General features: G+C 34.6%; 1 protein-coding gene across 1 annotated transcript; it reads right to left on the minus strand.

Moving 5' to 3' along the window:
* On the minus strand, positions 1-19372 carry LOC117102631 (protein Skeletor, isoforms B/C-like). Its single transcript, XM_033243013.1, has 20 exons — positions 19241-19372; positions 17187-17342; positions 16702-16774; positions 16390-16498; positions 15746-15917; positions 15526-15595; positions 12952-12994; positions 11282-11443; positions 10365-10591; positions 9776-9830; positions 9473-9596; positions 9156-9263; positions 8152-8328; positions 7627-7820; positions 6853-6880; positions 6544-6710; positions 5707-6010; positions 3612-3851; positions 3075-3174; positions 1-647 (listed from the first exon to the last, which is right to left on the minus strand). Exons 1-20 carry the CDS (start codon positions 19335-19337, stop codon positions 365-367), a joined length of 2889 nt encoding a protein of 962 aa, XP_033098904.1. The 5' UTR covers positions 19338-19372; the 3' UTR covers positions 1-364.
* Positions 19373-23062: the final 3690 nt, after the last annotated feature.

Consider the following 23062-nt stretch of genomic DNA (forward strand, 5'->3'; position numbering starts at 1 on the left):
CTGATATTGCTACATTTCGGACTGGACTAGCAGCTGAGGCGGAGATGTTGAATTGACTTCTCAGCGGAACGGCAATATCATCATCATTATAATTTGTTTGCATACATAAAAAGAGGAATTTATTTTGTTGTAGAAAATTTTATAATATTTGGCTGTATTGGCTACAGTAATTGTGTGTATATTTTATTATAGTATAATTTCATGTCTCAAATAAATTATGAATACAAAAAATATCTCAGCTAATACGTCTAATATAACAAAAACGTAATATCCAGGTTTTTTAATTGTCCAGAGGTGGTCTTTCTTAGGTCCCTGGAACTTGACTGACCTTAGACCTCATAAGAGGCTCTTATGCTAAAACAATCTACTTTTTAAGGTTAGTATATGCTGAATCCATTCCAATGTAAGTGTGCAGATCTTCGTATTCTGGATTTGTCTCTCTTGGCAGTGGTAGTAATTTAGGATCAATGTAACCAGGTTTGTTCATCCTTGTCCGTCTCTTTACAGCATCATTTTCGTAAACTGCATTAACATTCCCCATGGAGATTTCTTCTGTGTTCCCCGGTGCATTTATTGATGTTTTTGGTTTTGGTATTTCAACATCATCATAATTTATATTTCTTTCGTTTTTTCGGGCATAATATGATCTGGAAAAATAACAAGTAATTTCATATTTCATATTTATATCAAATAGTGACATTAATTAATGTCGTGTTTTGTGTGATTCTTGTTCTAATGTTTATCAGAATCCACATTACAACAAAAGTAAGTTTTTAAAACTTCATTCCTTCAACTTATACGGTACTGTACTCGCGCTAGTAAGCACCCCGTTTGAATAAGCGCCTCTCACGTGATTTTTTTAGCAAGTCAATAATCCAATCAATCCTGGGACTGGGGATGTTGGCATGATTTGAGCTGTGGGGTGGAATCACATTCTCCTTAGGTAAATAAAAAATGAGGATATTTCTCTTGGACAAATGAGAACTCCTTGGACAGACAGTAGGCCTATATTTCCAACTTTCATCATCTTACATTTGTCTAGGCCTAGTCCTACTCCTTTTCTGACAATTTGCACCTTTAACACATTCTCATCTGAATTTTTAAGAAAACCTGCAATTGTTACGTGACGGCACGTGTGTGTATGACATATATTTGATTACGACTGTTTCTTGCCCTCTAATCTAAAATATTGTTTGCTTTAAATTTTAAGCTTGCCCCTTAAAATTTATTTTATGTAAGAGATACGGTAGTAGGCCTATTCCATACTTGGTGCATTCTTATAGATAATATAACTAATCGTAAATGAACGTTTTTTCTTCGCTTTTTCAAACCAATCTGTATCTTTATTGTGTGATGTTTAGACGCGTCAACGCATCTCTAAATAGGGGCTACAGGTGTCGAACGATGGACCTACGATGAATAAAGTGAAAGAAAATTAAATTTAATTGAACAACAAATGTATTGTATTTGCAGACTGAAAGTAAATGTATCAATATCGATAATCACGATACATGATGGCAACGTGTTGTGGAAATTACAAGCCATTTACAGTAGCACATACGTTTTATATTATCTCTACCTGTAAATTTGTAAGAAATTTCTCATGTCTGTTGACGAAGGCCCAAGCTCGAATCAGGCTAAAATGATCATGCCACCCTGCTTATCTTAATTGGCCGAGCTAACCACCACCACCACCACTAATTTCATCTGTTATTCTGCTGTTATGTTAATACTCACAACATTCTTGTCATGACGAAGCATGCTCTCACGATTATCTTTTCCGCCGCAAAACCATTCGTAATTTGCGATTTCCCGATGTCCTTATATAATCGTTTTTCATTCAAAAAGTGCCTCTTGAATTTAATAAGTTCCCAAAAGAACCCGTCAATTCCATCTATTTCCATAAGCGCCCCCTTAATTTCCCCCTCAATTTCCACTCTGTTTTCATAAGCGCCCCGTTTAAATAAGCGCCCTGTTTGAATAAGCGCCCCTCAAAAAGTGCTAAAAAATATTATATATTATTCGCACGAGTACGGCACACTGTACGGTATATTTTCCAGTCAGAAATATGACTTATTCCAGAAGTGTATACGAATCCTGAATTAGAGCATTTAAAATACAAAATTGACTATTTAATTTTAATTTGACTTCTTGATTATAAATTTTTGTATAAAACAATATAATAATTTTAAGAAACCCACAAATCAATCAATCAGTCAACAAGGATTTATATAGCCCCAATACGGCAGAATGCAATGTTCAGTGGCGCTATGACAATGACATTACTCAAAGTGCACATTAAATACTGATTTAATTGATAATGCTTGGACGACTATGAAAAATGTTTAAAAAAAAAAAACAATTTACAGGTGAAGGAGACGATATGTTTTTAACTTGTTTAAAACATACTGACAGAAGATGAGGTTTTGAATTAAAGAGGAAGAGCATTCCATAATATAAGGGGTGCACATGAAGATGCTTGTTAGATGATCTAAGAAGGCAAGAAGTAGATTTTATATTGGAGGAGATTAGAGATGTACAGTAGTTTGGGGCAAGACCATTGAGAATGCAGAAAATACTGAATAAAACATTGTTTACCCAACCCGTCTCTGCGTTTGCCCTTTGAGCTCTAAATTGATGTGGTTGACATAAGCAATACATAAAATGCTATTTAAAAAAATTATATTACCGAAGGTGACAGAATATCCAAGTTAAATGAGGTTATAATTGTATATATGAATTAAAAATCTGTAAGTTCGAGCATAATAGGAATTCAAGCATAATTAATATGAATTGTAAATATTGCTTTGATCCTGTACCTGTAGGCCCTACTTAAAAAGTACCTACTGTACAACAAATTTGCAACATTAAAAATGGGAAAAAATACAACTAACACGAAGAAACGCAACAGAAACGCAACCTATTCTTTGTTGTTTGTTTTATTTAGTAGTTTATACTTCACATGAATATTAATTTAAATTAAGATAGCAAACATAGAAAACCAACGAAATTTAACTGATCCCTCCAGATTTCAGCTAATGCTAATTATTTATAAATAATTTACAACAATATACCTGCAATAGAACATTGCCGGAAACATCACCAGGATGAAGATACAAACAATAACTACCACTATTACTAGGTAACCGGGTACAGATGATGTGTTGTTAACGCCTTCAAAGAGAAAACACAGTAACAGATATTAAACACTTACACTTTTGTTAAAGCACTGGATCAACTGTTTATTACAATTTTTTTTATTAAACGTATAGTTCCCTTTGACCTACTTTCAGTAGTAGATTTTTAAATTAGTTTAGTTTTTGTAAATTATGATCACAATCTTCCTATGATTAACATCATCTTACTCGTCACCAACACGACCGTAAGGACAATAACTATGACCATCATCTTGATCATCATCACGACAATAAAGTCAGTACTTGTAGGGATTTTTAAGATTTGGGTTTACAGGAAAAATGGCTGTAGTACGTTTTTGTAAAAATATATTCTCGCCCATTAGAGTAATACTCTAATGGATAGAGACAATCAAATAATTATTATTATCAGAGTAATAGCAATGGAAATTTTAAGCTACAAAAAGGCAAACTTACCAATGACATTGATAACGAACATACATTTGCCTTCATTACCAGCTGTATCATAGGCATTACAAGTGACATTAGTTGAACCAACATAAAATGATGAGCCAGAGGACGGACTACAAGACGCTGACAGACTAGAATCTAAGTTGTCACCGACTACTGGGCCCGTCCATGTAAGTGTAGCTTGGTTTGATTCTGTAGTTTCATCAACATTAGCAGGACACACTAAAGTAGGATTCTTATGATCTTCTAAAATTTCGGATGATAAGAAAAATGGATGTAGTAAATTTTATGAAAAAAAAACATATTCTCATAAAAAACATATTCTTACCCAAAATAGTAATATATGATGTTAAGACAACTAAATAATAATAATGTAATAATAATTATTATCATTATAAGTCAATGGTGACGTCATCACTTTCATGTGCACTAAATTTTCATATTCTCGACTGATCACTAATAAGTATTTAGAATAGTTGCGTATCATACACTAGTGGAAATTTATTATACGAAGGTTAGATTAGTGCATGGAAACATTCTGAGGGCCTACAAACAGTGGCGACTCTAGAATTTATGGGGTGGGGGGCTAAGATGTCCGACTTGGGGGCTAAGTATTTATGGGTGTAACTATAGCCGAAGCCCGAGCCGGGATGGGTATGGGGAGGGGATGTCTCCTCCTCCCAAAACGAGGCTTGTTTTTAAAAAATTGGGACTTCTAGACTAGTAGATGGCTGGAAATGGCTGGGATGGGAAAATTAGGCCTATTTTTTTTCTTTTTCTTTTTTTCGACTGCCCGACAACCTTTGGCCGATTGGGAGGGGGGGGGGGGCTTGACCAGACGGTGGGACTTCAGCCCCCCCCCCCCCCCTGGCCCCCCCCCTCCCCCAGACAGCTACAAGGCCGGAAGGACTTTTTTAATGCATTAATTTAACCTTGTTAGAAATATAAATGTTTTCAAGCATTTATGAGAATGTACAGTAATCACATTTCGGTCGGTGTAGGCTGAAAATAAAATGATTTCATCTAGGCTCACGAATCAACTTAGGCTAGGCTAGACCAGGGTCTACTGCCCACATCTAAATTTGTTAACGTAATCTTTGAAATAGGTCTAAATAGGACTTAAATATTTCTATTAGATGTTCAGTTTCTTTTATGTTTATTAGGGTCAGTTAATTCAAGATTTTCATAATTTTTCATACATTTTATTGAATTTAAAGAGAATGTCGTCAGGTTCTAATATATTAATTCTTATTATTATGTTTTAATTTGACAATTATAAGTTCAATAAAATTCATCAAAAATACTTTAATCGTACCACCTTATAGGCCTACCTCCCGAAAAAATCAATGCCTTTTTTCCATAATAAAGAAATATTTTCTGTATATAGGCCTATACAAAAAAAGAAAAAATTTTTTTTACGTGATTTCAATTCATGTAAGATATTCGCCGCCACCACGACCAACCCCTCCCTCCCTTAACTTTAGAAAATTATACACAGTTAAATCAAAACGAACGAGTTTTTCTCGTTTATACAGTACAAATTACAGTAGGCCTACAGTATAATAATTATAATAATTCATTGGGAAAAACTTTAAAATTGGACTTTTAAAAGAAGTTGTATGTACATAGTAATATTTTGCGAATCTTGAGATTTTTAAAGCAATCTTGCGATTTTTTACACTCAATTTGTGAATTTTTATTTTTCACAGTAGTCACATTGCTATTATTAATCATTTAAATACGCGCAATAATCATTGTTGGGCAACCAATCACCCCAGCCAGCATGCAGTTTGATTTGAATACCGCTTTAAAACCAGCAGTTTGATTAAATAGCAATAGAAAAGGTGATGGACGTCACAAATGACTTATAAAGTACAGGCCCGGGATTTATTAATCTCAGCTTAGCAAATGTCTTAAGTAAAAAAAGTTAAGATGTTATTATGTAAAACAAATTATTGTGTCTGTGAATACTAAATTTAGGTTATAACCGTGTTTTGTATTTTTTTTCTATTATTTATTATACTGCATGTTTATATATCTAGGATTATTTTTAGAATTATTGCTTAAAATGCTATTCGCTACTCAATAAATACATACTTACCAATGACATAAACTCTAAACGTGCAGTTTGCCTCATTACCAGCGACATCAATAGCAAAACAAGTAACTTTAGTTGAACCAACATTAAATGATGTACCAGAGGATGGAGTACAAGTAGCTAAAAGACCAGTATCAACATTGTCATTAACTGTCAGTTCACTCCAAGTCGCTAGGGTTTGAGTTGTGATTGTACCCAATACAATATCATCAGGGCATACCACATTGGGTTTCTCATTGTCAACAGCAGATGACGGAAGTACGTCAACAACATCAATCTTCCAACCGAGAAAACGGTGTGTGTAACACTGGAATTAAATAACAACAAGATATAGTCGAAGTTTTGTCGTCTAATTTTATTACGTATTCATATTTATGTATGCGTTTACAGCTGATGACAAATCTAGGTGTTATGATATGCCTTTGCTATGGTAATAAAACTTTCTAGGGTGTCACTCAAATAATAATACTGTATTACAATCAAGTTTAATAACTTCAGATTCGGACAGAGTAAGTCTATGCATCGATAATATAAAGTGAATTATTTACTTAGACATTAAACTTTACTCGCCGTCAAACGCATGAGAAATAGGCCTTAGGGAATGGCAGTATCATGTGCAGTGCGCCATCAATATCTATATATTCATAATGTTTATGATATTTTTGTATTAGTTTTTCTTAAAGTTTATGCATTCAGGAATTGGTCTAAACTCGGTTCATGTGTCGGGAAAACAAAAATAGGAGAGGGGCTTCATTACGTCATCAGTATTGAGTCTAGCGATTGAAATAGGAACGCCATAATAGCGACAGTGAGGTGATTTTATTGAAAAATAGGCTTTACCTGATAGTATACGGTGCCCGGTGTGTTGTCGTCAGGTGTCCAGGTGAGTGTTGCCGGTTCCTTTGGTGAAAGACATTTCTCTTCCAGTGTCTTTCTATATCCTTCGGCCGATGTTGAAGTCATGCTTTGGTCTCCATTCTTGTCGTTCAATTCGCAGAGAGATCCGTCTAAGGAACGTGAAATGATTACGTCATTAGAACAAGCATTTTTGTGACCAACAGTAAGGTGCAATACAGCGGGAGTATGCATGGTGAAGCAATTGAGTTAAAGCCAATGCAATGCAATGTAAAAGAAGTGATTGCTACTTACTTACTGGTCCAGCGTATATAACGTGGTTCTACAAGAAATAAACAATTTAATATTAACAGCATCTATTCATTCAGGCAATTTTGTGAAACTGAAATATTTACTTCTAATTTACAAAGGAAGACGAATCATTACTGATCGTTTATGATTGACTAGTAGATTGAAGCTGACGCCACGCACTAGCAAACGTGAGTCCTAATTAATGATTACGAGCATGTAGGCTACTTCCCATTACAAAAACACACGTTCAGGTATGTATATGCTCTGGGATTTTTAAAGAACCTAACAACAATATTTATCTGGAGTCTTGAAATGGGGAGGGGGCGAAGGGGAGGGCGTAAGTGAAGAGGGGCGGGGTTTATGATTAAGTGAGTGGGAGCTAGCTAGCTCGCAAAATAAGGTGATTTGAGGTGATTTTTAACTACTTGAACGTGATTAACTACTTGAGCGAGTACTTTTTTTTGGAGTGGGTGGGGGAGGTGGGAGTGTGCGCCACTGGTCAGTTTAGATACCATAACATCGAGGTGAAAATTCCAAATATATGTTTTAGTAAGCCAATTCGTAGGCTGAACGGCGTGTGCCCGTATATAAGGTCAATATGGGTCAATCGACATAAACTTATGTTGTACCATGGTTGTACCGTATGTTTGTTTACCTTGACCTTGATACAGGCATGCGCAGTTCAAACTACAAATTGGCTTATTAAATTTTGTTCGGTTTGTTTCTAATTTTACCCCAAAAAACATTATTTGAAAGATAAATAATTCGTTTTTCTACCAATTTCTCCATTTCTGTCAATGTTGCGTATCCTCCACCTTTGTCGTTTGTAATATAGAAGGGATGATAGGAGGCAGATTGATTCGCATCATTGCCGCCAAAAACCTTAAACGTGTACTTGGTACCCCGCTTCAATGTGAGTTTTGGGATTAGCATGTCGTTTATGTACCAAGATATTCCCCAACCGACATTATCTGCGAAAGAGGTATAATATATTTAAACACAAATTGATAGTGTTGTTAGTGGTTAAAGTAAAGAATACCATGAAGGAATTATAAATAACATTAGTAAAGGGAATGGAAAACATAAGGAAAAGTGATAGGAAAACCTTTACAGACGTTAATGGAAGAAGGGTGAGAAAATGGAGAAAGGATGAGTAAACATCGAGAGTGATGGGAAGCATAAATAATGGATTATACAAAATGAAAAATAATAGATAACATGGATAGGAAAACATTAAAAATGTGGAATAGAAAAGTGTTGAAGGTGGCAAATTTTAGTTTTAGAGAAATGGATGTCGCTTACCGGTGATACTGGTATATCCTCTCTCTCCTCCGGACTGACCAATGACGGCCGTGAATTCGGTGGTATCGCTGTTACCAATTAGTTGTAATTCTTTCCATCCGTTTACCTCTTTACTTCCATCGACAAGCGATTCACAGTTCCTCAATGCGTTACGACCGAACATTACCGTTCCACCACCTATTAAAGCATGATTAAAGCAACCATTTTGCGTGAATTGGATTGGGATTCGATTTCTTCGGTGTGAAATATGCTAAAGTTAGCCCACGAAAGTCCTTAAGGTTTATATCCAGTGGAGTTGTTCTGGTGGTGAGTTGGACAGTACAGGGGGCTGCATTTTTTGACGTGTACATGAGCCATATTGCACACGGGATCAACGGCTTAAACGTCTCATCCGAAAGAAGTTACGGTGTGCAAGTTTGCATTTAAGCCATTTTACTGAGATAACAAGAAGAGCATCAAGGGAATTGAACAGAGGTCCAAGATCGCCATGGTTCAGCGCACACACAGTGGCTACTAACAGTTTAACCGACTGCGCTGAGGCGTTCTCTTCAAACACAACTAGTTAATAATTAGTTAAAATAATATATCAGAAATAAGATTATCTTGCATCAATATTGGTCTGTTTATATCAATAATCTCGCATTTCTTTCATTTCATTTCCTTAGTCACGAGCGCCAAGGATATGCCAATCAGCGAACTTAATCACTATCCTAGGTGGCATATCCATTAAACAACAGGGGACTGATTGGACCAGTACACCAAGATAACCCCCTACTCTTCTCGAAGGATGTACTGGGTTCTTTAAAGTGCACACGGGACAAATGCGTACACTCCTTGTCCGAGAAGACTTGTTCCACCACCGGAACTATTGACGAGTGAGCCGTTCGAACTAGCGCCGATATTATAGCTGAAGGTTACGGTGCCTCTGACTTAACCGCTCGGGCCAATCAACTCGCCTAACCTAGTTAATTTCCAACCTAGTTAATCTCGTAGGAAAAGCTTACCTCGTTCGATGTGTCTAACGGCTAGTCCATCTCCGTTTATCTGGCCAATCGCCCAGACTATTTGAGTCACATTACTTGCTGAAATTACTGTGTCCCGCAAATCGTCATCTTAAAAGAAATTGATAGAGTTAGACACAAAACATCTTTAAAAGATTTGTCATAATTCAATAATAATGTTGTACTGAATGAATCAAATATGTATTACCGCTAATTGCATGCTAAATAGTAAACCTATAAATTCAATAGTCTGGGTTGAACGCACAGATAATCAACTTATTGGCTGAATAATCATAGTTAATTTATTGGTTCGTCCTTACCTGTGTCCAGCATTCTGGTATATTCGATTGCCGTTACTCCATTCAACACAGAGGCACTTATGCCTTCAACATTGTTAACCCCATTGACTTTGACATCAGGACAAGCTCCATTGCCACCTGAACACTATTCACGTTTGGAAACAGAAAATATCCAGGCATAAATTATATCAAAACGTAAATCATTGTTGGATCAGATGTTTTTTCCGGTGTGGCCCGAGTGGCAATCGAGGACCCATGGTTCAGCCATAATTATAAATTTTCTTACCTTAGCCCCAACCATGGTGGCGCTAAGGTGGTATATACCCCCATCTCTGAAAGTTCTCCCTTGTCTCCCCTCTGTTTCAAATTCCAGCCGCCACTGATTTTATATCATTTCGTCGTTAGAAACTTTTAGAATAACAGTGACAAACAGGATTGAAAAATGGGCATAACTAACATCCCACGATTGAATAGCGAATAATACCCAAAAAGGGCCCAGCAACTATGGCTCCAGAAATTTGCCGATAAGGGGTCCGATGTGTCCGACGGGGGGATCCGAAACAAGGGGCCGACTCTAGCCTTGGTCCTGGTCACGGAAAAAATCCCTTGTACTGTCCAGGGATCTCGGGAGAGTTTTTAGAGATTAATATGGTCCAAAATATGCTTTTAGACGACTACAATTGGGATTGGCAATTAAAATAACGTTATTTGGATAGGCAAACAGTATTTTTAAAAATATTTTTGATCCGACGACATCGTCATGGCGTCGGACAAGAGGGGGTACAGGCCTGTCCGACTGCCCCCCCCCCCCTCCCCCTGGCGCCACCGCATTTAGCCCTTCTTTTCTAACTCGCTGTGCCAACCCTGAGCCGCCGTGCACCAAATTATGTACGGTGAGTTTCTATGCATGCGCTAGAAAAAGTAGTCCTGAGCTCGACCGACATTCCCATCAAACCACGCCACTATTACGTCAGAATTAACCATCTGAGTTCTACTCTCCGAGCCGCTAATCCCAAATGCCATATAATCATTGATGTTCACTACGCCACGGAGCTGTATATTAATGGTGTCCTCTGTAAGACTCCAGCTTACTTGAAGCCGGTCGTGTAGTTCCTCGCAGTTGTCGTAATTATCAGGAATCTGTTTAGAAATATTTATATCATTGTACTACACCAAAGTTTTCCAAAGGTTATTTTCGTATATCAACATCATCTTTATAGTCATCATCATAAACATGTTGGCCATAATCATCATCATCATCATAATCATCATTATCATCATCATCATCATCACCCTAAATTTTATGTGTAGCGAATATTGTTTTTGTATAAAATTTCTTCCACATTCATCATAACTAGGCCTAGCTGAAGTCATTATTACCATCATCATTACCATCATTTCCATTATTAACATTATCATTATCTTATCATCAAAGTAGAAGCCGCCAATTACAAGACGGAGCAAAGCTTTAAACTTTAGTTATCAACATCACTATAGTCAGTATATATTTCTAAAAGGTTTTGAGAAAGTGGAGTTTTTTAATCATATAGAAAATCTTTGGTATCACAGACCTTGGTTTCATTCCATTCCAAATCATCAGTCGCGATATTAAAAATTAAATATTTAATCGTAAAATTTCCGACGCACTCACAATGATTGACTGATGCAAAAACCCACATATTATGTATATATTATGTTTATATTGTGCAAGTAGGCCTATTGTAGTTCATATGTTGAAAGTCCGTGTCGTTAACTTGGTATAATCAGCAATGTACTATTTTACGCCTTTAGTATTATCGGTACGAGAATATAGAAAATGATTTACCGTACCTCGTATGTGTCAAGAGATGGTGGAATGTTTAAGTCTCTGCGGTTGGGAATGCTAACGTGTCCGAAATTTTGACGAGCCTGTTCGCACCAAAGGCCGATGTAATCGTACTCGAACACGGTCTGATCGCCGTCAAACCTCACGGTGATGTCCTCACCTTTATCCTGTGAACATTAAGACAAGAAAAAGCGAATATAAATGAACCAATAAAATATATCGTATTGTATTTTACTGTTTCGCATTGTACGGTATACGGTATTAAAGTTTACTTCTAAACATGCTGGCTTCGATGTAGAGGGACTAACTTCGTATTGTAATAATGTCAACATGGTCAATGGCTTAATTGCGAGTTAAGCAAGCGCGTTGGAAGCAATATTTATTGGTCCGGCCAGATCCGACGATACCCACTCCCCACCCACTCCCGGCCACAAAAAAAACATTAACTACAGAAGAGATATTTCCATGAGATATTTTAAATGCGTGACTACTGTTGGCTGGGGATGGGGGTCCCAGGCCCTCTCTGGGGTTTAGAGGCGGAGCCCCGGTAGGGGTCCAGGGGCGAGTCACCCTGCCGATAATCTGAGCATTTTTAAGCTGTTCTAAAACGATTTCATGGAGTGTTTGTTGACAATACCGGGTACGGTAAATAAACAAAAATATTTTTAATGTACATTATGTTTAATTTGAGCACCTGAACTATGTACAAAAACATTTCATTACTTAAAACAAACAAAAAATGAGGATACTTATCAATTGTTAGTAACGCGTCAGTGAATTAAGTATTTCAATTTATAAAGCCCTTTTTAATCAAACCAATTTCTTCTAATTTTGAATCCATGGTAATTTGTTATCACGCATATACCAGCGCTAAATGCGTGACACATTTATGATCACGCGTGTGTTTCTGCAAAATGCGTGTTTCAACCAAAACCACTTTGAAATGCGGGACCGTCCCGCACGATGCGAAACAATTGGTAACGTATTTCTACCCACTTAGAAGGCAAGCTCTTCTCTTAGGTTTGACAAATAGCTAAAAAAAAAAAAGATTATTTCAAGGTTTCTTTATTGCAATTTTGCAGTCTCTCCTGAGACTTCCATATCACTGATAAATGGAATGTATTCTGATCATTGTGAGTGTGACAGGTTATTATGGCCTGTAATTAAATAATAACAATAATAACGAGATGCTTCTTTGTTAAATAAACACACAAATAGGCCTACAAAATTTATGCAATACAATATTTAAAAATTGTCGATGTTTATGTACACGAGTTTCCGCATATAATACATGTCCCTGGTTCTTAATTAATTTGTTTAAAGGGCTAAATTATAGAGTTGATCTGACGGGCCAAATATAATCTCAGCCGAGTTGAAAGCAATCGTTTTACATCTGTGTGTGAACTCTTTCCGCTAATATAGGTCTATTTGCAATTTGAAATTATAGGGACCTACTTGTGGTCATGACCTAATTGGGTAGCGGGAAATTTCTGTGTGGACCTGGCATCAGTTTAACAGTCGTCAGTCAAAATACCAGCAGTTTTCCGAAGTTCACAGTATGCATGTAGGACTAGCGAAATGCAATTTTATGAGTATTGTCTATTGAAACACCAATTTTTTATTGCCTGTAAAGTAAAAATGCTATTAACGAATCTCATTGAACAAAACAATTTACAGAGATGGAACTTGCCGGCACAAATGTCGGGGTGATGCTAATTCTGTATGAATTGAAGAAAAAAAGCTATTGACGAAACACAATGCTCAGAATACAGAGACAGAACTTGGCGTCATATATAGAGTCCTATATGACTTGAATTACTTGCAGGACAATCGAAATGTATTTTTATTATTCACTATTCTTTAGTTCACTAGCTGTTTATTATCAAGTAAAATAAATAGACTTACGAATAGACGATAAAACCAAATACGCCATAAAGCCTAGATGTTATTAACATTAGGCGATATATAGATATTTATTATACCGTAGACGTATTGCAATAACCTAAATTTAGCTGTGTTTACCTCTATGTTAACAATAGGCTTCTTCTACCATGAGTCTCAAATCATGCATGAGGACCTTAAAATGTTAACATGTCTATGGTAAAATTTTTACTTCCACTGGGCTGTTATATTTAATTAGATCAGCTAAAATTATACCAATCTCGGGAGTTTTTCTAATAGTTTTGTTTACAGGGTTTAGAGGACCACGAAAAGTACGGTACCCAGTGATAAATTTCTGGCGCAATTTATTCTATTTATGGCTTACTGTATATCATCTTGCTAAATTCAAACCACCCCGTGCACATTACCTAGGGATTGAATTTTTCTCTACTTTATTGAAAATGTATTTATAGAAATTTTTATAAGCCTATTATGTTTTAAATATTTTTTTGTCATTATTTTGTTTTTCTCCATGGGCCAAGTTAATTTGCCTAGTGGACCGCTTATTGAAGACCAGGGATATATGTATAATATGCAATGAAATGAACATTGAACAAGGTACGGTATAGGTTTAATACATTATCTTTTACATTCATTTAAAAAATTGAATATTTTGTCATGCTCTGGATGAACATTAAGAATTTTATCAAATTGCCTTAATATGCTATGTTTGTGGTATGTCTTTACTGAATTATTTTCTTAGCAGATGATGAAAAACAGCCGTTTTAATATACATTTAATGTTTAATCGTTTAGTTTCGATTTCGAGTTATTACATATCATATTCATAGTCACATGTATGGACAATAGAAAATTAAAAGCCTGTCTAAAAGAATAAATGAAAACATGAAATTGAAATGTAAAGAATTAGATTGACGCAAAGCTTTTTAACATTTAACGCTCTTAAATAATAAGATAATTAATTCTTAACAAAAAATAAAATAAAATAAAATAAAAAAAAAACAAAAATAAAAATAACCTTAATTTAGGCCTAAGAAAGTTTTTGAGGAAAAATTATTTCCCACCTGACACCACCCCTGGTATTTTTGAGTCGAGGTTTCGGGGCCTGAATAAAGATTTCTGAGCAAGTGACATTTTTTACTAGAACTAATTTAATCTTCTAGTTATCTAAATCTAAAACTATTCCCCGCCGGACACCATCCGGGTGTTTTTGAGTCTAGCTTTCGGGGCCGAAAGATTATTATTTGCGTGCTGAATCAAATCATGATAAATAGGCCTAAGTTATTGATACATAACTACAGTAAAAATGAAATAATTTCAAATTTGTTCTATATAAAGTCGTCTTTTCCCCACACACCACGCCTCCTTTTCCAAACACGTGGTAAATTTCGAAAAGTTGTGCGTTTTTCAGCAACTTCAAACAGACCGCTATCTTCACCAAGAGAACATCCAGGTTAAAACAAACTATAATTAAGACAGGTTAGGGTTGCTACTACTACATTTAGACGAAGTTGACTGGTTTGTTGCTTGAAGTCAGGTCATTTAATTTTATAAAAAAAAAAAAAAAAAAAAAAAAAAAAAAAAAAAAAAAAAAAAAAAAAGAGGTTGCGTCAGAGAAAGTAGGCCTACAATTGGCTTACAAACGATATTGAGTTGTAAATTATTGGTCCGGCCAAAACCGGACCAGCCGGACCGCTTCCGACGCCCTTGTTAAGGAGCCCAGGGAAAGACAGTGTTGAGGCCCATGGCGCCAGGTTTTCCCCTGACGGGGGAAGGGCGATGCCCCGACGAGGGGTCAGATTTCAGCGACGAAAGCAAAGTGGGCGTGGTCGAGCTTGGATTAAAAGGTTTGGAGAGTGGTCCCGGGGCAAAGCCCCCGAAAACTTTGACAATTTAGGAGGTTCAAAGGCTTATTTATTCGATTTTAGATTCTACTAATATGTAGAAAATACATATAATTTTTGTTCTCCCCGACGAATTGTGCTTTTTCTCTTCGACGGGGGGAGTGAATCCCCCTCCGACCTTTAAACATTTATGAATACTACTGTAAGGCTAAAAAGACTGCATTATAGCCAATGTCAGTACCGTTAAAAATTCGTGATTATTATGTTGTTTTATTGCTAGTTTTGGTCTCTTTAAGGTCCGAATGACATGGCTCTGTTGTAGTGAACTGGCTGTTAGTAAGAGGGGCTCGTGGGGACTCCAGTTCCCCTCCGAGAACCCTTTGGGATAGGGGCCTGGGGCCTCGCCCTTCTCCCTGAAAGCCCATAGGCGTACGCTACAGAACATGGTTAATATTATCATCAGCACTGTGCACAGAATATGATTTGTAGACCTACGGTTCTTACCTTCCAGTTTCATCGGGTAGGCGTATACCTGAACGAGATGGACTTCCAGAACCGACCCAGAAATATGCAGCTAAAATATTTTTGCAATAATAAGTATAATTAGTAAAAATATTGATGATGATTTGACAATAGTGATGCGTAATTTGAAAATGCCGACATGGCTTATTAAAGAGAGCGAAAGAAATTGGTTACTATAAATGTTTTCTTACATGTATCTTACCTGGGCCTTCTCCATCATATTTGAGATTGTAAAATTTAACAGTCTGTGTGTCAAGAATCTCAACGCGATCCGCTTCGGTTTTATGGACTAGTGGGCTCAGGCCAAGTGATCCCAGGTCGCGTGTTGTCGGCGGGTTAAAAGATGTGGGAATGGACAGATGGGCCAAGCTCCTCTGAAATACAAAATTAGAAACTGATGGAAATATGAACATAATTAAACCATGTATATATAATTATTAGGCATATAAAGAAATATTCTATTAAGTACAACAATCGTTTTAAATACGCAAAATTTTATTATTATTAATAGGCCTATTATTTTTATTATTAATATTATTATTAGACGTATTATTAGGCCTATTATATTATTATTATTATTTATAATTATTATTATTATTTACAAGCCTATAGAGAAATTTTCTATTAAGTACAACAATCGTTTTAAATACGCAAACTTATTATTATTAGGCTATTATTATTATTATTATTTATTATTAGGCCTATTATTATTATTATTATTATTATTATTATTATTATTATTATTATTATATTAGACCTATTTTTATATTGTTATATCATCATTATCATTGTCGTTATTATTATTACTTCTTTTTTATGGCGGGTCAGGGATCTGAGTTAATTTACCGAAAGATTTTTACTCCACACAGATATCCAACTGTAGTCTGCAATATTACCGTCAAGTGGTAAATATATAATTAAGTTTTGATTGGTGTATTCTTGCAGCGGATCAACGCTAAAAAACAAAAAACAAACAAAAAACACAATGAACATTAATCATATAGGAGTTTAATAATAATAAAAGTAATAATTAATGATTATGTTAGTATAATAATAGTATTTATAACCGTAATAGCAGTAATTATATTAATACAGCAGTTATAATAATTAATAAATAAATAATAATTCTTTAATAAAGATAATTAATTCTTTAAATACCTTCCAGTTTCGTCAGTCATTAAAGAGCCCGAATCATCGGGAGAATTCGATGATCCAATCCAGAAAAACGCATCTAAATATGTAAAAGAAAATCATGACTTTTTAAGACTTTACATAAATAAAATTTCAATGACACTTCACAATCTGAGAGCACACTACTCTTATTTTTGTGTTTTACATCTAATTAAAAATATATTTGACTTAAATTTTTTGTCAAGGTCTGCCTAAACCGTTCTTTTTTGTAGGCAGTGTATTTTCAAAGAGTGGGGGCCTACTTGTGTAAATTAGTACAATTTATTTATAATGGTACACCTTGACATGCTCCAGTAAAACCCATTACCCGGTCAACTTTCCCATTGATCTCTATTGAAGTATCGTCCAGAACCAAAATGGAAATAAGCCTCCTCTCTTTTGGCTTCCTTTTTATGACAAGCTTAGCGCTCTGTTTCGATTCCAGATGCCCAAAGTAAATCTACGTTTATTACCTGGCGCATTGCCGTTGTAACTAAAGCCTCTAAACCATAGTGTATTATTGTCTACAGCATACACACTTCCTTGTATGGAATACGATGGGGTTGATTGCTGTCCGAAGTCTCCAATCTTCTTTCCAAAATATGAAACCGCTTCTTGACCAATGACACCTGGAAATTAATGGTTTTAAATTAAATAAGCCCCGTTATGTACTTATGATATTGAAGGATAAATTATCATAATTACTTAGATATATTATAGTGTAAGCCTGTTTACCTATTAGCAGCGTTATCAATTATATATACAAAATAAAAATACTAAGTTATTTATTTTTCCTTAAATATAAAAAAGTTACAAGGGGTAAAAATTCTCATAATTATTAATATCTCCAGTGTTATATCATAAACGCCTATTTCATTTTCCTCTCAAAATTTCGGCCTATACAAGGAAGTATTCAATATTTCCGTAGCCTATATAATAAAACCATTGTTACAAGATATATGTTCAATTGATGACAGAATCTCGGACTAACCAAATGTAAGCTATCAAGAACCAATATCGAACATAGGCCTATTACTAAGGCGCTTCTGATAATCATCAGGGAATGACCATTCCCCATACAGTCTCAGTTCCAGGCTATGAACTGAATAGTACATGACGACACTAATTCATTATACCACAATACAATAGGCCTAAAATTGTCATACTGTACTTACCTGAAAGAGCTATAATAACCATTTTACCTGGAAAACGCATTATATCCATTTTTCGGAGAATTTTGAGATTTTGGGCTTAGGGGCATGCTATGGATGCAATCTATCATGTGAATCGATCATATACCCCAAAAATGTTTATAAATAGGAAATTAATATGAGAGTTACGCATTGTATCCATCCACCAAAGCAAGAAAGTCCGGAATATTCACCAAGCTTTGAAAAGTGAGCAATCAACCAATCACAGAAAACAATGATGCATATTTATTTAGTTCCCTATCTGGTGGAAGGGCATAATAGGACATAATACCAAGTTTGTTTTTGATCAGAGTACAATTAATAAAAGAAGAATGTATTGTTCTTCATCTTTTAAAGAATAAGTTGCAATATGCCCATGACCAAATTGTGGCCATAATATAAATTTTAGTCTGTATATTAGTAATTATTATTATAACTAAGACCATTCAACAAAGAAAATAAAATACATACATATACAACTTTAAAATGTTTTACTTAAGACTTTCCAATTAAGCCAATGCTTGAAATTTAGATATAATACGGTACCTATGCTAAATTTACATTTAAAATATTTAGCTATATTTAAATGAGTACACTTCCTTATAATTTAAGGAAACAGAACTTTATAAAATAAATGGGCCTGAAGAAGTGTGTTTAGAAGTTGGGTATTTATTTTTTGTTTATTAAATTGAAATGCGGGTATTCTTCATAGTGAATTTAAATAAACTGATTATTTATGTTGCAAAAACTTACTAACAGTGTTGTTGCTTTTTCTTTCTGTAGTGGTTAATGATAGTATTTAATTTAAATTTTTACATGTACCATACTATATTTTAGGGGAAATACCACATTTACTAAATCAGATCAGAAACATTTTGTAAATATTTTATAAGAAATGAATGCGATAATGTTCCTAAATAATATAAACAAAAACCCTTAAGGAACTTTATGTTTTGTTTTAAGTTATTTAAACATAATGGAATTTAAACCTCTAAATTCACTTTAATTTGTTATTTTTCATTAGTCCTTAATTAAAGAATAATGTATGCATTCTATTGGCAAAACTGGATATAATGCATAACATCAGATTGTTCATGCTTCATTGGCTTTTGTTTAATTTGGAAAAGCGCTTTTTGTCCATTTTGACTGAATTATAGAAAAAACTATATTAAAATAGTTCTTCAGTATGTTTTTCTGTTGTGTAGTTAGTACATTCGCACAAAAGAAGGCTAACAAAAAACGCGTTTTGCTCAATATCTTAAAACTATGATTTTGGCTTATAATGCGTTCTTCCGAATCACGGCAGAATAGGCCTAAAATTGTCATACTGTACTTACCTGAAAAAGCTAGAAGAATTCCTAATTTTCTGATGAATAGCGTTTTGGGAGTCATTTTCATGTAGTCGTCATGTAAACTTGATGTACCTGAAATCATCAATAAGCGAACTCATTTCCTTAATGAAAAAACTGAACCGTGACAGCTACAATGATTCAATTGTTGATCCAAGTGCGTCATTGAATTTGCTTACGCCTTTTTTTTTATCAGTATAATATAGTAAGTAGAAATAGTACAGGCCTATAGTTGGCTAGGAGTACAGGGGGTTAGGTTATATGCCATTATAACAAAAACTCATTTTGGCCTGAGAACGAGTTTACAGCTCTTTGTGAGCTTGAGTCACTGGACACCTCTCGTACCAAATGAGCAAATAACTACAGCGCCTCCAGACGGTCGGGACCTTCCATTGCACAGTTAGCAAGTGCACTGAACAAGCAGTATGCAAGATTATGATCATGAGGATATTTCCCACACGATTAAAATCGTAACGATACTGGTATGGTCTACAGGAGTTCGTGTTTCATTTTCGTTTTTTCTTTATTCTTTGAATTTCAATAATATAGTAATAGTAATTCTTTTATATTTAAATAATATAGTAATAGGCATATCAGAGATCTAGCCTAGGTCTAAAGAAGTGACTAATTGTGAGTGTATAAAAAATATGAAAAATATGAATAAACGCAAAATTGTGAGAGAATAAAGGAAGAAGGAAGATTAGGAAAGAGAATTGGAGCGGCTGAAATATTTTCCGAAATTATACAGTAGGCCTAGTAGTCAATATGCTATTATTGCATTACGTTTTTGTAATTTTGGGCACTAATCGTCAGAGGTCTCGGTGCTATGTCTATTGCTATATTATTTAAATATACCATTTTAATAGATAAGATTAATTTAACATGGACATAGTAATTTATACTTAAATAATACAGTAAATTCAAATATAAATGTAATAACTTTAACGAATAAATAACAATAATTAAAACGTGTACATAATATCACTACAACAATAAGAAGATTAATATTATTTTTTTTCACTCCTATAATCAATTTTATATACCCGGAGTTAGTATTGACCTATTATGGCTAACGAAAGGTACGCTTTCTCCAATATAAAGACTTTTTCTATGAATAGAATAACCTACGAAACACCTGTAGACCATACTAGTACCGTTACGATTTTAATCGTGTGGGAAATATCCTCAAGACACATTCTTATTATTATTATTATTGATATTATTTTTTAATTAATCAATTTATTTATTTATTTTAAATCGTTTAATTAGACATTGCATAATTTTCATGTGTAACATACAATAATAGTAGAATTATGTAAAAATATTAATTTTTATTTATTAAAAATATATTGGTACAGTAGTATGCATATGTAACAATAAAAACAATACGATAAATACAAAAAGTATGACATTTAACAGTGAAGTAAAGATAAAAGGAAGAAAAAGAAAAGAAATTACGGAGTGACTCAAAATATTTTCCGAAGTTTGTATAGAAAATTAGAATATTTTATAATTTTTTTTTTTTTTTTTTTTTTTTTTGGGACAATAACCGTCAGAGCTACATGTCCATACGAGCCTAACCACTTTTCACTGTGGAATCGATAATGACTGTTTTTTTGCGTCAGAAGAATCAAATAGGTGAAAAATAGATGGGCAAAACGTGTAATAATGTACCAAAAACTCAGTACGTTTGTTGAGAACACATGATCTGGATATCGTGGGTTCGGAACTCCAGTCTCAATCTAAAACAATGCGAAGTGTTCTCAAAACATAGTATTTGGTACATTATTACACGTAAGGTTTGGCAAACAATAATGTTAAAGTTAAGAATTATAATTGTGTTTAAAGACGATTGATATAATTATAGCACAATGTTAGAAGTCAAGTAATTTATGCGATTTTGAATTAAAAAAAGTTTAGTGTTTCCATAATGAGAATGAAAAACATATTTTAGTTCCAACTACAGTAATTGACGAAGGTTGGGATGGTTATGTATTTTCTGCTAATAAATGTCTTACTCTATTACTGCTGTATCCCATAATAGTAACCAAGGGGCTTTACGGGGGTGATTGTTGATGCCAAAAGTACTATATACGTGTATGTAAAGTACCAAAACTCATCAGTATTAAAAATACGGATATATGGAGATATATATATATATACGGCCACCGTGGATATAATAATAAAATTTATTATTATATCCACGGTGGCCGTATATATATCCATACTGTATCCGTATTTAACACTGATGAGTTTTGGTTGGTTTTGGTTCGTACATGATTACACGTATATAGTAGGCCTACTTTTGTCATCAACAATCACCCCGTAAAGCCGCTTGGTTACTATTATGGGATAATAATAGAGTAAGACGTCTATAAGCAGAAAAACCCTCCCAGCCTTCGTCAATTAGTTGAAACTAAAATATATTTTTCTCTCTCATTATGGAAACGCTACACTTTTTTTTTTTAATTCAAAAACGTCATAAATTACTTAACTTCGACGCGCGACTAACATGGCAACTAACACGCGCGTGGGTAAATCGTCACGTACGCTGACGGTTTATGGTCTGGTTGCTATGGTTTTTGTGACGTTCAGCGTGTAGGGACGCAAGTGCGCCTAGAATGTCGATGCCAGAGTTATAACCTTTGATGTCCCGAGATGTGCGTCCTTTTGTTGAATTACCTTGCTCATAGGTGCGGATCTTTCTGAAACTTAACAATAATAATATTGATGATCAAATTTCACATAACTTCATTGAAGAAGTAAGGCAGGATGATATAACTGAAGGACATTTTATCATCCTCACCATTCCTCACAACTCCAATCCACATATTATATGATTGTCCAGAAATAGGTCACTTAGTCGAAATATATTCGTTCGTTTCAGAGTCAACAACATTGCACATTCACTAGTGACATAGAAATAGATTAAATTTCCTTAACTTTCAGACCCAAAGTAAGCCAGTAAACAAATTTATCTATTCAAATCAGTTTTGTTTGGTTAAATACCCAACCACTGCAAATGATTTAAGAGGATGAACATATACTTTGATAATAATTAGCGGCTTCAACGATACACCTGATATCAACGTTAACAAAGCTATAAAATATTACACTGACGCCAAGTGGGTTTGCACTACGATCATGGGCAACCAATGACCTACAACTTAATGATGTAATACAAAGATACAAATATCAATAGCAGATATTTTACTGACCATTTTTTGAACAGTAATTGTCAATTACATATATTTTTTTTAGATGCTAGCATTAAGGCTAAGACTAAGGAGCGAATAAATATCCATTGTTATGGCCAAAACTATTGTCAACCTAGCTGATTTACTAACTGCTAATGACCTCAACCACTACAATGTATGGTGAAAAGGACCTGCTTGGTTACCAAAGAGCCGGTTAGCAGAATTTTTGATAAACCTTTCACCTTTCTGACTACAATCCTACTCCTTACCACTAGGAATAGACCAAGTGTACAGTCATTCAATATCGAAAGGTAGATCACTAAACAATTTCAGCACAAGTTCATATATTTATTTTTAATCTCAGACATAAGACACAGAACTCAGGCAATTTGACTACCAAAGAATGCAATAGCCAAAAAATCATGAGAATTCCTCACGAACATATGTCAACAAAAGAGACAAACAATTACATAAAATTATGATGATAATAATATTAATAACAATACAGTAAAATGGATTGCTCTGTGTATCACCTTGTGGAGACACTGTAAACATATAAATATAATTAAACGTAATTGGTAACTATATATTAAATTCTGTAGTATAACAAACA

The sequence above is a fragment of the Anneissia japonica genome, unplaced genomic scaffold, assembly GCF_011630105.1.
Source record: "Anneissia japonica isolate Jap-2015-1 unplaced genomic scaffold, ASM1163010v1 scaffold1489_len2284818_cov182, whole genome shotgun sequence".
NCBI classification, from domain to species: domain Eukaryota; kingdom Metazoa; phylum Echinodermata; class Crinoidea; order Comatulida; family Comatulidae; genus Anneissia; species Anneissia japonica.